Source organism: Ceratotherium simum, chromosome 24, assembly GCF_057802395.1.
Source record: "Ceratotherium simum simum isolate JZ-2026a chromosome 24, ASM5780239v1, whole genome shotgun sequence".
Taxonomy (NCBI): Eukaryota; Metazoa; Chordata; class Mammalia; order Perissodactyla; family Rhinocerotidae; genus Ceratotherium; species Ceratotherium simum.
This window is the reverse complement of record NC_141923.1, coordinates 30,613,910-30,630,108: the sequence shown is the minus strand read 5'-3', so window position 1 is coordinate 30,630,108 and position 16,199 is coordinate 30,613,910. Positions and strand designations below refer to the sequence as shown.

At 48.4% G+C, this 16,199-nt stretch overlaps 1 protein-coding gene across 4 annotated transcripts in view; it reads right to left on the bottom strand.

The window, feature by feature from the left end:
• The window catches only part of DPF3 (double PHD fingers 3), a 241,609-nt gene that overhangs the window by 113,907 nt on the left and 111,503 nt on the right, over positions 1-16,199 (bottom strand). For all 4 annotated transcript variants that reach the window (XR_015556157.1, XR_015556158.1, XM_087448284.1 and 1 more), the window contains exon 3: positions 9,406-9,513. Coding sequence is in view for 2 of the 4 variants with exons in the window: in XM_087448284.1 (XP_087304410.1) it covers positions 9,406-9,513 (108 nt within the window). In the remaining 2 variants the exon portion in view is untranslated. The remainder of the gene's footprint in view (positions 1-9,405; positions 9,514-16,199) is intronic.

Here is a 16,199-nt window from a genome sequence, read left to right as displayed (position 1 = left end):
GAGTGCACAGAGGAATGGTTCTCTAAGGAGAGGGCAGATCAGCCAAGGCCAAGGGCAGGAGAAAAACCCCAGCCAGACAGGCCTGGCCTAGCACACCACAGGATAACAGGTGTTAGTCAAAGCAGGTAGGAAGCCTTCTAAGTTCATCTCTATGCACCGGGCAACGGATGCCAGAGGACCGAGTTCTAGGACACAAGTGGTGAGCTTGGGCAAGTGGTGCTTCTGGTAAAGGAGGATCCTACAGCCAGACGCCAGGTCTCCTCTCCTCGGTGTAGAAGATACTAGAAGGCAGAATGCATTCCCATTCCGGGCCAGACAGCACACACTCTTCCAGCTGGGCAGTGAGCTGCCTGCATGTCGTTGGTGCTGGGGACGGAATAGCATTAGCTGATACCCTGTCAGCCCACCCAGCAGTGCAGCATCGAGGTGGCATCACGGTGCCTCCTCACACCTGCCAAGTCCACATCCCCATGACTCTAGAACAGCCCTGAGACACGAGCAGAGCAGCGGCCATGATCTCCATTTCACACATGAAGAACTGAGGCCAGAGGAGCTGGGTAATTGCCCAAAATCACAGAGCCAGTGGGTGAAGAGGTCTGGACTGGAACCCAAGCCTTGTGATCTCTTTTTGGTGCCTTTTCTCCTGCAGAGCACAGCTGTAGGGCACAGCAAAGGCCCCTATGATGTAAAACCAAAGAGAGGCAAGATGGAAAAACTGGGACAGGCCTCACAGGCCAGGCCAGCTGCCAAAGGCTTCTCCTTTCCACCTCAGTCTCTCTCATCTGTGAAATGGGAATGATGAGAGCTAAGCCATGTTCTCCAAGCTTGAGATCAAACACTGGGCATCTTCTCTCCTTCATCCTTTCATAAATCATTCCTGTCCACCTACTATGTGCCAAGCCTCGTGCTGGGGATGCAGAAGAAGAATCAGATGGGCCCCTGCCCTCCAAGAGTGCCCCTTCCTGTGAGGAGAGACACAAGCAAACAGGCAATGGCGGAACAGGGCAATTCTTCGCACCCCATCCTCTAAATGTGGCTCTGCCAGGCCCAACTGCACAACATGGCTGTGGACACTCGGCCGCAGCTGTGCACGCTGCCCTGCCAGCTCCCAGCTGCCGCCCATTTCCTCTGCCAGCCCAAGCTCCCAGAGCCCCGCAGAACACAAGCAGCGCCGGCAGGCCCAGGATCAGTCCCCCAGACCCGGCTCCTTTCCCCAGACTGCCAGGAAGGCAAGAGGAGCATCACCAGTTGGGGCATGAAGCCGGGGCAGGAGCGGCCTGCCCACCTCTCTCCAGATCTCCTACTCACGAGGCCAACGAAAGCTGAAGGGGCTGCTGTTGCAGGCCTCCAGGATGGATGGCTGCAGGCTCTGACACTGCAGGAAAGAGATAAATGGCTGGTCATTTCCCCCTGATGCACTTGAAGGCATCCATTCTCCCAGCCGTACCAAGCTCAGGCAACCCCCCGCGCGGAGACAGATAAGCACTGACAGATGGGGGTGGGAGCCGGAGCGTCCTTCCCCCTCGGAAGGACACAGCCAGACTCCTCTGCAGGCCGGGAGAAGGTCGCGTTGTCCATTGGCTCACACCTGGCTGGGGGCTCCACAGGTCCCTTCCTTCACCTCCCTGCATCTCACCCACCCCCGCCCGTCTCATCCCTGCGAGGAGCCCACGGGAGGGGGAGGGCGGGGGGCAGAGGGAGCCAGCTGACAGGCTCATCAATCTCAGGCTACATGCTTGGCACATCAGCCTTCCTTAAGTTGTTCCCGGACTGGGAGGGTGCTAGAGGAGTCAGAGGGGACTGTCTTGAGGAGAAGAGAAATCGCACTGAACATCAGAGAGCAAATGGTGGAAGAAGCCTGGAGACTATTAAAATGTGGGCCATGTACAAAAGCAGTAGGGAACTAATTAAGATGCAGGATTTTCAAAAGCTGGGGAAGTTGGCCGCAGCCTGCTCCCATCTGTAGAGTTCTGGCAGTTCAGTGTGGCAGGGACAGTACCCAGGCGGGTGAAGCTGCCCTCTTTACCCCTGCCCTGGCAGGCGGGACTCAGGCCTCTCTGCCTGGACCGCCCCTTGAGGGGCACCCCTCTGAGGGTCCCTGTGACTTGCTTGTTGGACGGCTATGGCACCTTCTGCTTGGGGGCACCCTAGGCTACCATCTCCTCAGGGTTCCTGTGTCACTGTTCGTTTCCCCCCAACAATGTGTGGTGGGACAGTGACCATCTTGGTCATTTGTGCCCAGTCATTGAGTGGCTGCCAAAAAGAAAGACAAGAGAAAGAACCAGAATCCCACTCCTGGCTGCCTTCCCTCCTATCACCGTTGGAATTTGGGTGGCAAAGAGCCGTGCTGCTCCCCAAGCGTCCCAGAGCAGAAGGGATTCACAAGCCTCAGGTACAATTCAGGAGCAGAAAGAACGTCTGCTGTGAAAGCCTGTTGGACTGAGAACACCAGGATGAGCATGTGTGCGGGGTCCTGGAGCAACATGGCGCCGGCTCCAACAGGCTCCCCCGTAGGGTTCCTTCCTTGGCTTCACCACTGATGTTCCCTGGGAAATTAACTTCCTAATTCCGTGCCACGGTTTCCCAACCTCTAAAACAAAGACAAAATCTGCCCTAGACCATGGGGACCAAAAGGTCTGGGGTTGGAAGATGTTAAATTGATCTAAGCAGACAACCTGAGCATTTAATCCAGAGGGACACAGTAAAAGTTTGTTCCCAGCCTTTTTCTTTTCTTCATTCAAAAAAAGAAAAAAAATAGTGAAGTTAAAGGTCTCTTTTTTAATCAGCTGGCTTTTGCCCAACATCTGCCCTGCTTCAGGGCCTTCTGGTGGATATTTACTATCCACCTTTCTCTGCTGCCAGCTCGGCTCCCCCTTCACAAGGACAGAGCTCCATTCTTGGGGAAGCGGTCCAGGGGAGGCTCCTCTCTGGCACCAGGCCCCTGCCCACGTCTTCAGGTTGCATGAATTGTGATGGCTGCACCATGAAACACCTTGCATTCGCCTCTGCAGCCAAGTGCAAGCTGCAGAGAACACTGAACTGCATTGTCAGTCAGCAGAGAGAAATAATGTTGTATGTGTTGTCCTTCAGACGCCCAGGCAAGTAGGAGGTTGCGAGATGTTTATTCAAGGCTGATCGGAGAGGTGATGTTAGGCGTGAGAAACACATAGGTCCAGGGACATGTAGAATGCTTTCAAATTCCAAAGAGCTCTCCCCAGCTCTCAGCCCCATCCCACCCCAACACAGACACATTTTTATTTTCAGCAAGTAGTAAATGAACATAGGTAAGATGGCATATTCACAGTGAGGGAGAAGGGATGAGGACAGCAGGACTGGGGAGGACTCCACCAGCATATGATTTAGCCCAGGAACAAACGACTTAACGGCAGCCATGATCTGGCTCCCCTATCCCCACCCAGTGATGTCTACTCAGCCCACATGAGCTCTGTGCTTCGAGGAGCTGAACCAGAAGTGGATGGTTCTGCAGCCCTGTCCTCAGACTTTCTCCAAGGTCCCTCAAGATTCCTGAACTACACTCCTTCCCCTTGCCCTGACCTGGTTTCCTGACAGAGCTCTCAGCTCTGCAGACCTGGAGTCAAAGACAACTCTAACCCACATTACACGCTGGCCTTTGTGGCTGAAAGCTGCCTGCCACTGGCTGGATTCAGGCAGGGACACAAAGGAAGACCGGAGGGACAAGGCGGGTGTTGGCATGATAAATTGTCTGACATGGAAGGAAACTCATGCCTTGAGATAATTCGGCTCCAGGCCAGTGCCCGCTGTCTCTCACAAATCAGGGAACTCCTCTCCCTCTCCCCTGAGAAGATGAGGGTGCTGATGGTGGAGCCCAAGGGAGGCTCCAAGGGTTAGAGACATAACTCGATCCCTGGAGCTTGTCAAGGGGAGCTCAAGAGAGCCCACAGCAGCAGGCTGGGTGGGGAGAGAAAGGAGAGGATGGGCATCACAGGGGCTGGGTGGTGGAGGGTGCCAAGGGTTGGTTGCTTCATTCATTCGTCTTCTTTCAACATAAGCTCATTCTTCTAGATTCCATAAATTTAAAGAGATTCAGCCTAGGATGGACAAATTGATTATCAATTTTCAGCAAGGTTTGTCTAAAGAGGATTATACATAATGCTGTGCAATTTGCTTTTTTTTGCCACTTAATATATCTTGGACATTTCCTTTTTTTCTACTCATTCCTTTGAAATAAAAAATAGGGTTCTGTTTTATGAATGTCCCCCATAAGCAGACCCCCATAAATGGACCTTCTGGTTGTTTCCATTTTTTTTGTTCTTGTTACAAACAATGCCACCATGGACAATCATATACAATCATATACATTGTGAGTACAAATTTATTTATAGGATATATTCCTAGCAGCAGAATTTCTAGGTCAAAGGGCATGTGCTTTTTAAATACTGATATGCACTGACCTTCAAAAAGGTTACACCCAATTCCACTGCACTGTGTACAAGAGAGCAGATCCCTGGCCTCTCCCTCCATCTGTTTCCTTCAGCTCCTCCTCTATCCCTGGGAAGGAGAGCCTCCGTCCACCCAGCTGACTGACCCCACCTACCAGGAATTTACAGCAAGTTCTCCAGGGACTCTGACCAATGACTCTACCCTGAGTCACACTCAAAAGTATCAAACAAAAAAACCCAGTTCTCTTTGAACCCAAATCAAATGGGTTAAAAATAAGAGACAGTCATTTAAAAATATTGTCCAAGTTGACCCTGTACTTAGCGAGGACATACTCCAAAAAAGGAGAAAGGTCCTCTCAGCATTTTATAAATGGTGAAGGCAGAGCCACTGAAAGGTGTACTGGTGGCACCTGCACAGGGACACCTGCCAAGAGGACAGAAGGGAGCTGAGACCCAGCTGGCGCTCTACAATCCACCAGAAGGGGCATCATTTTGTATACGTCCACCCACAGGGGGCGCCTTCTTCTACTTTTGCACAAAGGTGCCATATGGGCCAGCTGAGGCCCTGGATGAAGGCCCTGTTCTGAAATTTTGGCCTGTGTGAAAAATTCAAATGTGAACGTGTGCAGCCGTTAGGAAGAAGGTGGTACCTATCTTTGGTCACGCTGGGCCCCGATGCTCTGAGGTCCGAGGCTCCTTATCACTGACTCTCTGGCACTCCTGGGCATCTTTATTCACAACCTACAGTCACAGGCTGTGTGGTGGTACGTTCTGAGAGCCGGGCCACCCCGGTGGTACAGACTCAGAACAGGATACAGAAATGACAAACATTTGGCCCAAGGCTTTGGGGTTTTGGTTTTGTTTTTAGTAGGGTTGGTAGTAGGTCTCATTACCCAAAGAGGGGGAACAAGTTTATCTGAAAAGGAGCTCTGTCATTTGAATAGGCATTTATTCCAGCCCCTGGCTGTTGACTGTTTCTCAGCGCCTGGGTACTGGCCTGGAGGAACAAACCTGCCTTGGGTGAACCCAGTTTAGTCGAGGTCTTACACCACCTTGGCATATGGCTACGCCTCTGATGGCCCATCCTCAACAAGGCTGGCACTCACCTTTCCAGAGAGGGTCCTCCCACAGGACCCTGGCCATCTCAGGTGGGGCCTTTACCACCTGAGACCTGAACAGCCACCTCGGCCTCTGCCCCCAGCATGAGGGCAGAGCCCAAGGGAACCTTTCCGATGATCACAGACACCACGTGCTGGGGGGCACTTGGCTACAGCAAACCACCAGCCCTGGGGTTCTTCCTTTCCTTCCCTTGTATGCCACTGCAGGGCCAAGGATGGCAAGTCCAAAACCAGCTGTGACCCCAGCTGCTCCACATTCAGCCACTGGGAGGCCAGCGTGCCCACAGTAAATGTCTGTAGACAGAAGGACTGGACACTCGTAAGGCAGCTTCTTGCCTCAGTCCCACCAAGAAAGAGACTGTCACTTCTCAGATATGTGAGCAGCGCAGTAAACTTTCCTTGGCTTTGTCCACAGTCTGATTTCCCTGACCTATAAAAGGGGCGTATAACACTTTTACCCCTTCCTTCCCTCTCTACCTCCCACGACTATGGTATAGACCAAAGGAACTGATACAAAGGAAAATGCTTTATAAAGGGCTTTGTAAACTACAGTGTGCTGTTCAGACACGGGTAATGATGATGATGAATATTATTCAATCAGAGTGCCCCATCCCCTATGCAGCAGTGATTGGTGGGGCAGACATAAACCTAGCCAGCTCATCAGTCCTTCCAGGGACTTCTCTGCCACAGCTATTGAAGGGAACCGCCTTTCTGCTGAGCGTGGTGAGTGCTGAGTCTAGGGCTGCTGGTGGCCACCTTGCTTGCCCTATGAGGGGAAAAGAGATGACAGAGCCCTCACTACAACATTTGAGCCCCTGGATGCAGCTATGCCTGAAGCCACGTGAACTTGGATTCACTGTTACATGAACTAACTTCCCTTTTTTTGCTTAGGCTAGTTTGATCTGAGTGTCTGACATTTATGACTGAAGGAATTCCAGCTATCTCCAGTGCATTTTAATAATTAATGTCTATTAGTTTTATAATCATAAAATAAAGTTTTTAAGGGAAAATACCTTGTTAAAATTTCTTTGTAAGTATACTTATCAGCAGCATGAGGAAGCAGAAAAAGCACTGAACAGAGAAGTCAAGCAACTAGATTCTCTGCTGTTTCCCACGGGAATTGCTGCGTGACTTTGAGCAAGTCTCCTAACCTGTCTGGACCTCAATAAAATAAAGGAATTGGATTAATGATGTCTGAGGTATTTTACAGCACAAAATGTCTTTGATTCTATAAAAGACAATCCAATTAGTCTGATATAAAGTGTTCTTAATAAAGACTTTTCATATAAATGTTAAGAATAAAGACCTAAAAAAATAAAGTCTAACAATTTAAAATAAGTGTCAAGTATGTATAATAAAAGCCTTTAAATTAACAAGTTACAGATGACATGTCCTCATATACATGCAAAATAGTCATTGCCTCACTGGTGAAATTGGCAAAATTAGAAACAACAATTGGGAACAGCCTGGTTAAATCAGCTGTGGTACTTTCATGCAGCGGAATATTGTGTAGTTATAAAAAAAGACTGAGGAAATTCTTTATATATTGACATGGCCAATGCCTGAGTCATATTTTTAAATGGAAAGGGCAGAAAGTAAGGTGGCTGTGCTGTGCAAGAAGAGGAGGGGAAGGTCACAGAGATGTCATTCCTGGTGTGTGTATAAACTATCTTGAAGAATCTCAAAAAACTGGTACCATTGATTGCCTCGTTTGAGATTGTGTCTTATTTTTCACCATATAATATATCCTTTTTATCTTTGGAATATCAAAACATGTGACTGTATTACCTACTTAAACAAATAAAAGAAAATTTGTTTTAATTAAAAGGGTGAGAAAGAGCAAATACTATTACACATGGCTCGTTTGATCTTCATGATGAACCTGTAAGGCTAGCGAGGAATCAAATCCCAAGGCCCATTGGGCCTATATAGAGAGGGGGAAGCATACCCAGAGGGTTCACGTACTCAAACATGGAGACACACCCAACTAGTGATGGACACCTGAATAGTACCCTCCCTCAAAGTCCACACAGCCAACCCAGCATGTGCTTACCCTCTCGCTACAGTACTTATAAAGCTTTGAATGGGGTAGAATTAAATTGGTCCAGTTAAGGATCAAACCTGGGGTTACCTCATCATCCATCCATGCCACTTCCAAGAGATAGGACCAACGGATCTGGAACAACGAAGGAGGGACCCCCTGCTCCAAAATACATTGTTCATGTCGACAATTATTTATGTTAATAAAGAAACGTAGATGATGTGGAGTCATGACACACTGACTTGTGGTCCAGCCACCTATAAGTCTTTGAGACTAATGTTTCTCAAACTTCAGTGTGCATTCTGGGGATGCAGATAAAATGCAGATCCTGACTCAGCAGGTCTGGGGTGAGGCCCAAGATTCCACATCTCTACCAAGCTCCCAGGTGATCCCAGTGCTTCTGGTCAGGACCACACTAACCAGTATGGATGCCACTAGTCATATGTGGCAACTGAGCACTTGAAATGTGGCTAGTCCAAAATGAGATGTGCTGGAAGTATAAAATACACCCTGGAATTCAAAAACAATGCCAAAAAAAAGTAAAATATCTCATTCATAATTTTTATATTGATTATGTGCTGAAATGATAATATTTTTGATATTTTGGATTAAATAGACCCTATTATTAAATTAATTTCATCTGTTTCTTTTTCCTTTTTTTAATGTGGCTACTAGAAAATGTAAAATGCCACATGTAGCTTACATTATATTTCTATTGGGTTGTGCCACTCCGGGAGACTTGGCTCTCCTACAACCTGCATCTCGGAGGGTTGGGAACAACCTCAGTCATTACCCTGGAGAGTCTGCAAGGGTCTGTAAATTGTGCAAGGCCATGGAGCTAGGATGGAGTGCACTGAAGAATCTAGCCCCCTCCCACCCCAAATAAAACTTGTACACAAGTGAAATTGGGGTTAACGCAAATAATCGAAGCAGGCTTAACCATCAACTATGAGTGAAAGCATCCTGAACAACTATAGGTAGCGATTTTGCAGAGAAAACACAGCCTAAGGGGTCAGTGTGGAAAGGCCGGAGTGAGGCCAGGTCTGCATTGCTTTGGTGACAGTGGGAGGGAGCACTTCAGCTCTGCATTTACTCCACTTGACAGCAATGTTCCCACCACCCTGAGTCACATCCCAGCTCTGGCACCCCCCGGAAACAAAGGTTCCCTTAAAGCTAAGCACCCAGGGCAATCACTTTGCCTTGCTGCAATCCAGACACAGGTCTGAAGATGGCCAGCTAGTCAGAAGCATAGTAACAGATCAGTAGTCAAGAAAACCAAGCAATTCTTTCTGCATGGCCACAAAGCAATCAGCATCACCTAGCGGCAAATTCTGAACTCAAATTCTTCCATTTCCATATCCAAGATGGGTTCTATTTTTAGGGACTGGCCCTTGTGTGTAAGATGCTCCAGGAGTTCCTTCAGAGTAAGGGGCGAGGGTGCACAGTGTGCTCTCCTTAGAAACACACAACCTGGGATCAGGTTTCTTTACTTGAGGCCACAGGAAGGTGTCACCCAACACAAAAGAGCTGCAGTTCCTCCGGCTCTGCTGGGAAAGTAATTCTTCCCGGGCCTGTTCCCACCCTGCACCTGCTTGCTTTACTCCCCTGGGGTGGCAAGAGGGAGACAAAAGGAAGGCGAAGGGACAAGACACCCAGAGGGGAGAGAAGCTCAGGGGGACGTGTGGACATGCTGATGCTTGAGAGCAGGCCCTCTCCTTGAAAACTCAGCTCTTTGGACGAAGGAGCAAAGCACCCTTGTCCTGGCCAGCCCAGCACTCCCCGCCTCTCCCACCACGGGCCCAGCCAAGCTCCAGCCAGCACTGACCGGGTTTTATTTCCAGCAGCCGCAGCTTTGGATCCTCAGGCGGGTGCAATCGTCTCTTCTTCCGCCAGCAGCGAGCAGGATATGTGTACAGCTGGCCTGGGGCGAGGCCTGTGGACAGAGACAATGCAAAGGTTAAAGGTTCCAGGCTGGAAGGGACCCAGGAAACCACCCTGTCTAACCCTCTCATTCACAGTGACAGGAAACTGAAGGCCAGAGAGGTGAAGTGACTTGTCAAGGTCACACAGCTGGCAGACAGTAGAGCAGAGGCAGAATCTAGGTCATCTGACCCCAGGACCCTTGCTCTGTCTGCTCCATCATGCTGTCTCAGTGAGCCCAGGCCAAAAAGAGCCATCACTGTTACCAAAACCAGCTCTGCTCTCCTGGCCTGCGGAGAAAATCAGAGGGACCTTCAGACCACCAGAGGGACCTTTCCAGATTCAACTTCACCACAGTGTTTCCAAGGCAGTGCATCTCCAGCTACTGCCCATCGACAGCTTCTCCATCCAGGTCAAGCAAGTTTCCTTCAAGGTGGAGCAGCAGAAGTCAGTCTGCCTACCTATGGATAGCCTAGAATTGGGAAATATTTTAAGGAAACAGGTTCAAGGAGCCAGATCTCCTACCAACTGGCTTCCTCCACCCACTGTTAGCTGCTGGCAGCTCATTGAAGCCAAAGGGAGCCCTGCGCAACCTCCATCAGAACGTAAGCCTGCTCTGGTGACCAGGCTCCAGGCCTGCATAGCCAGCCTACCTGTATATCCTGCCCACCTGGCTGGGCCTTAGAGAAAGAAATGGGCAGGAGTCCAGGGGCTGGGCTTATGTACCACACTGTCTCCCAACAAGAGTCTCCCTTTAGATTTGGCCTTTGACACCAAAGTTCCATATCAGTATCATCGCTCATGCCCAGCACCCTGTGAGGATCCCTCTTGCTCATCAGACAACACCTTGTGGCTCCTGTGGTCCACAGTATGGCAGCCAGAGGCCTCGGAGGAATGTGGACTCCTCACACTAGACCACGTTCTATGGCCAGAGAAAAGGGCAGGGGTGGAGGCTGAGGGGAGAGGACAAGGGCTTAAGACTGGTTAGGCGATTTGCAGACTAAAAAGCCTGCCTGATGTACCCCAAAATAAACCAGGAGGCTAACCAGCCCACCCTTGCTCGAGTGAAAAGCCTGGTGAGGACAGGGACCTTGTCTTGTTCCTGTCAGAATCCCAAGAACCAGAACTGCACCTGACATCTAGAAGAATCAAATGAAACATTTGCTGAATGAATGAATGAATGAATGAACAAATGAATGAATATGTTCCAGCTTCACTATAATTGAAATCACAACTCAGTCTTCTGTAGATGGAGGTGGCACGTGACAACTATTAGATGCAGGCAGCCTCCGTGAGAGGGGCACTTCCTAGACCGAGTACCACAGGGTTAAGAAAACATCAGGACCCTATTCCCTCCCATCTGCTGTCTTCCATTTGGGGGCCTTTAAAAGTTAGGAGGAAAACTGGCTTCATTTTTGCCTTTTTCAGAGAAAATCTACAAAAGGTTCATTGCTATACATCCATTCATTCATTTTTCATGTACTAGTCATCTCTACCCATTTATTGGTTTGGGTCCAATGCAGAGGCAACTATTCCAGCATTAAAGGAACGAAAATTTTCAAATATTTTTTATGTGCTAAGTTTCATTTTTAATCACACAGCTGCTCCCACAGGTTGCAAGGCTGTGAACAAGTTGGAGGTTCTAACCTCTCCCACTTTGATGCTTAGAAACGATTGAGTATGAGGGAGCCTACAGGCTCGAGAAAAAAATCTCTGGTATTATGAGCTAAGGGCTCATCTTGTCCAACAGTCATCCAAATACTTGATTTTGTTGATAAGTTCATGGGCGTCTGCACAGTAGGAGGATCCTGAAGCTCGGAGCTCCCAGCGTTCTAAGGACCAGAGTTGTAGCTGATTTACAGAAGATCAAATAAAACAAAAAGAAGTAAGATTGCTCTCTCTGCTTGGCGAGGTCCAGTTTTGACCTCTCTTTGAGGGAATGCATCACTGGGAATAGTCCAATGTTTCTGGTGTGGTTCACTTCAGGACCGTGTCATCTCTGACCTATAACTGCTAAATGGGTACATTAAGTCTGGGTCCCTTCCAGATGTTTGGGCCACCTCTGAGGCTGGTGTTCCCCAGGATCCCAGAGAAAGCCAAGTACAAGGGCTGACCTGCTGCTCCATGTCCCACAATCCCCACTCATCTTGGGTCAGCGACACTTAACCAAGACTGAAGCCAAAAATCACCTGGAGAACTTCTTAATAACACCAATGCCGAAAATCCATGCCAGACCTACCCAATCTGAATGTAGGTGGGTGGGGGAATTGAGCAACTACTCTTTAAAGAACTTGATAGATTGTTGCAGTATCTGACAGAGAACCTCAGGATGTCTAAGCATCATCTAGTTACCGCCTGGATGGTCTCTCTGATGTACCAAGACTGGTTTAATGGCTTTTTCTATAAGTTCCCAAGGTTCCCTGTATTTCCCCAAGGTGTTGTCATTACTCGTCTGCTTATTGGACTGTCTTCTCTACTCATTTTATAAGATCCAGGATGGCAGGAATCATGTTCATCTCGAATATGCCAATGTTTAGCACAGTGCCTGGCAGGCACATCAAGAAATACTTATCAAATAAATTCCACCAGAACTAAAGCAGACTCAGAAATGCAGGAAGTGAATGACCATTGGCTCTGCTGTTCCTGGCTCCAGGGTTCTCACCCACCCACATCCAAACCATCCAAGAGGGGCGCCAGAAGGTGGGCCCAGAATTGAGCCAAGAACCACCTCAGCATGGCAATCTCTGTGCCTTAGCCGTCTTCTTGCCCTACAGGCTGCTTCATGGTATTTTCAACCTGACCAAAAGCAGGTGAGTGAGAAGGAACCGGTCCAGACCAGCACTCTCAAAAGGTCTAAGTGACAAGAGGTCAAAATTGTCCACACTTGTCCAGGTCCTATGCCCTTCCTGAGACTGCAGTCACTGCACTTGTTGGTCAATGGCACCAAGGTAGCCTCAGGTCACTCAGCTTGTAGCTGCAGGCCCACTCTCCTGGGAGGGTTCATTTTAGTACGTAGTTTGAACGTCCAGAAGAGGAGACTGATGGACTGGAGAAGCTCCACGGTGCAGAGGAAGGGCACGTGAGTTCTCATACCAACATTTCCTGTCACCTTGGAAATATCACACATTTCAGAGCCTGTCTCCTCATCTGTGAGATAAGGGTGTTAATAATGCCTACCTTACAGGGACTGTCATGGGGATTCGCTTATATTCAAGAAGAAACTCTCTATAACCAGGAAGCCTTGTACAAATGCCAGTTATTAATTATCAGGAGTTAGCTGACTTAGACAATTCTGGACTCTATGCCCACGTGGCGTGACAACGCCCCCACCCCGCATGTCCATGCTGCTCTTTGCTCCTTTAGCCACAAGAATGGAAACAGGCCTCCCTTTGATGTCTGCTTTGACTCCCCCTCGTCTCAAGAAGCAAATGGCCCCAAGGACACTCTCAGGGCTCCCGCCCCCCTTCCTTGCCCTCCTCCCTAGGCTGACAGGCACCAGGGTGCCTTTATAGGGCCAACGCATTCAGCCCTGGAGTTCCACTTATAGAGGGATGAGCAGAGCCCCGTGAGAGTTATGTTGTTTATCTCATTAGAACAGGAGGCACATAACTCAAAACCCATGTGTGTGGGTTTTGGAGGAGGGAGGGAGAGGAGGGGGGAGGAGGAGGGAGGAGGAAGAAGAAATCACAGCTGCAACTGGGGAAATTAAGCTGAAGGAGTGAGCCTAGGGCTGGGGGGATATGGAGGAGAGGAAAAGGGAGGTGAGAGACAAGAGGGGGGACGAGTCCTCCCTGGGAACCAAGGCCACAGCTACCCCTCTATCACATACCCCAGTAAGCAAACTGCTTTTCTGTTACTCCGAGCTGCAACTCCAGTTACAACAACACACACTCATGTGCAGGCACAGGCATAACACACACACACACACACACACACACACACACACACACACTCAAACATCCACACAGGAATTCTCACACTTGCTGGGAGGAGAAGTGACTTCATAGAAAATTTCAGCAGAATAGGCTTGATGCCTCTATGGTCAGCAGACTCCAGACAAATTGCTTGTTAACAGCATTGCCCAAGCTTAGCAGGTGGACCCTGAGTGTCGTGAGCATCTTTGGCAGACATGGCATGTGCTATTAAGAATTCAGAAGATGAAATGGGATAGAAAAGAGAAGGAAGGATGATACGGGATAGGAACAGGGTTTGAAAAGAAGAAAAGAACTAGAGTAACTTCCTCTTCCCCCAACCAGAGATGAGCAGTGGCAGTTCAAGCCCACCCCGGGAAGGGCTCTCCCTGCAGCATCTCAGAGAGATGGACCTGCTGCTGCCATTGAATGCTCCCTGAAATGGAAAACACATTCATTACTCCACAGAACAGACTTCCCGCTGTTGGTCAATTCAATTGTGGTAAAGAGTTTCACCCTGTCCTTATTTTAAATCAAAATCTACCTTCCTGTAACTTATGTCAATTTGTCCACCTTCTGTCCCAAGAGTGGACAGGTGTCATCTGCATCCCAACCATCCATCCCATCCATCCACTTGGGTTTGAAATAGAGCCAACTGAGAGGCCAAAGAACTAAAGGGAAATGGGGGTTGAAAGAAAGAGGCAGTGACTACACCTGCTCATGAGCCAGGGGTTCTTCACCAAGACTGGGCATCAGAACTGCATAAGTAGTTCTGGAAAAGGGCAGATGCCTGGGCCACAGCCCAATCCTACTGAACCAGAAATACAGTCACGCCCTGCATAACAATGTTTCAGTGAAAGACAGACTGCATATACGACAGTGGTCCCATAAGATTAATACCATATAGCCTAGGTGTGTAGTAGACTATTGCATCTAGGTTTGTGTGGTCCCATAAGATTAATACCATATAGCCTAGGTGTGTAGTAGACTATTGCATCTAGGTTTGTGTAAGTGCGCTCTATGATGTTCACACAACAATGAAATCACCTAACGATACATTTCTCAGAATGTATTCCCATCATTAAGTGACGCATGACTATATCAGAGAGTCACCAAGGCAGTTACAGTTTGAAAAACTCCCACATAAGGAACTTTGCACTAAGTCAGATCTTACTCGTATTTATACCCCCAGGGTCCAGCACATAATAGGTGCTCCGTTAATGTCTGTGGTTGAAAATGCCAGTTTGGACTAACTCTACAGAGCTGGAGGGACAAGTAATAAGCCACTAGGTAGGGCTTGAGGCAGGGGGAAGATGTATTTCACAAGCATTTATACCGTGTCATTTCCAGGTACTCTGCCCTCCCCTCTTCTCTTGGCTTGTTTAAGAGCTGCCCTGACTTCCACCTCTTCAGTGAAGCCTTCCTGAACCATCCCAGATCACAGTGCCTTTTCTCTTCCCTGAACGTCGGGAGTCCTGGGCACGTGGCACCACACCCCAGCACTCAGCATGGCTCTCTATCTGGCTTGACGACCATCTCCTTCCTGCCTCCCCTCCCTCCCATTCTTCTCTATGAGCTTCTCTCTAAGATTCATTTCCGGCGTCCCATGTGCCAAGACTGCCCTGGCAAGGTAGACCTCAGATCCAGAATGCTCCCTGTCTCTTTTGGTCCAGGGGTTCCCAAGCCTCTCACTGGTCCCATCACACTCAAAAGCTGACACAATAATAGCTAACATTTACTGAGCTCTTACTCTGTCCTGGGCTAGCACCACACCTTTAATCCTATCGTGACAACAACCCTATGAGACGTTTAAAGACAGTGAGGCTAACAGTGATTAAGTAATGGCACAGGGTCATACAGCTCATAAGGGTAGTCTAGTCCACAGCCCACACTGAAAATCTCTCCACTATCCTAACTCCCCCCTGAGCCATTCCATTGCTGGTCCACATATAGCAGGCTTGAAACCCAGAGTCTTGCCCTTGAGAAAGCAGCTCCCCATACCAAAGCTATCAGGAAAATAGCCCCTAGCCCACACCCCCCACCCCCCGCTCCACATCAAACCCAATGTTGTAGAATGTATTTTTCCTTTCCTACCACATTACCAACTAAAACTACTCATGGAGAAATGCATCGTGGTAATATAAAAGCATTGTAGGAAGGCATATAAAATGTGTGGGGAATCAGATAAACCACCAGGATATACTTTCTAAATGTGTCATAATTTTTTTAAGAATAATAGGATTATAACATGAGACAGGAGCTAAGAAGTTATTGGGCCTAACTTTTACCTGAGACAAGAATCACCTCTCCAAAATCCCTGACAAGACCCTCTACCCCAGCCTCTGTTTCAATAATTCTATTCCATCTCTTCCATGAAAAAGTCTACTGTGCTGTTGAAATATTCTGCGGTTAGAAATATGCCTACCAATCTCACCCACCAGTGGTGAGAATGCAAAATGGCGCAACCCTACAAAGGAGAATTTGGTATATTTAGCAAAACTGCATATGTATTTGCCCTTTGACACAGCAATTCCACTTCTAGGAATCTATATCACAGATTCACATGCAAAAATACAAAAATAAGTATTCATTGTAGCATTTTTAATACTAGAAAAAGACTGGAAACAATCCAACATACATCTACAGGGACCTGGTTGAATAAACAATAGTATATCCACACAATGGACTATTACAAAGCTGCTGAGAGAGAGAGAAAGAAAGACAGCAAGAGAGAAAGAGAAAGAGAAGTATACACTGAAATGGGCTATATTGTTAAGTGAAAAAAGCA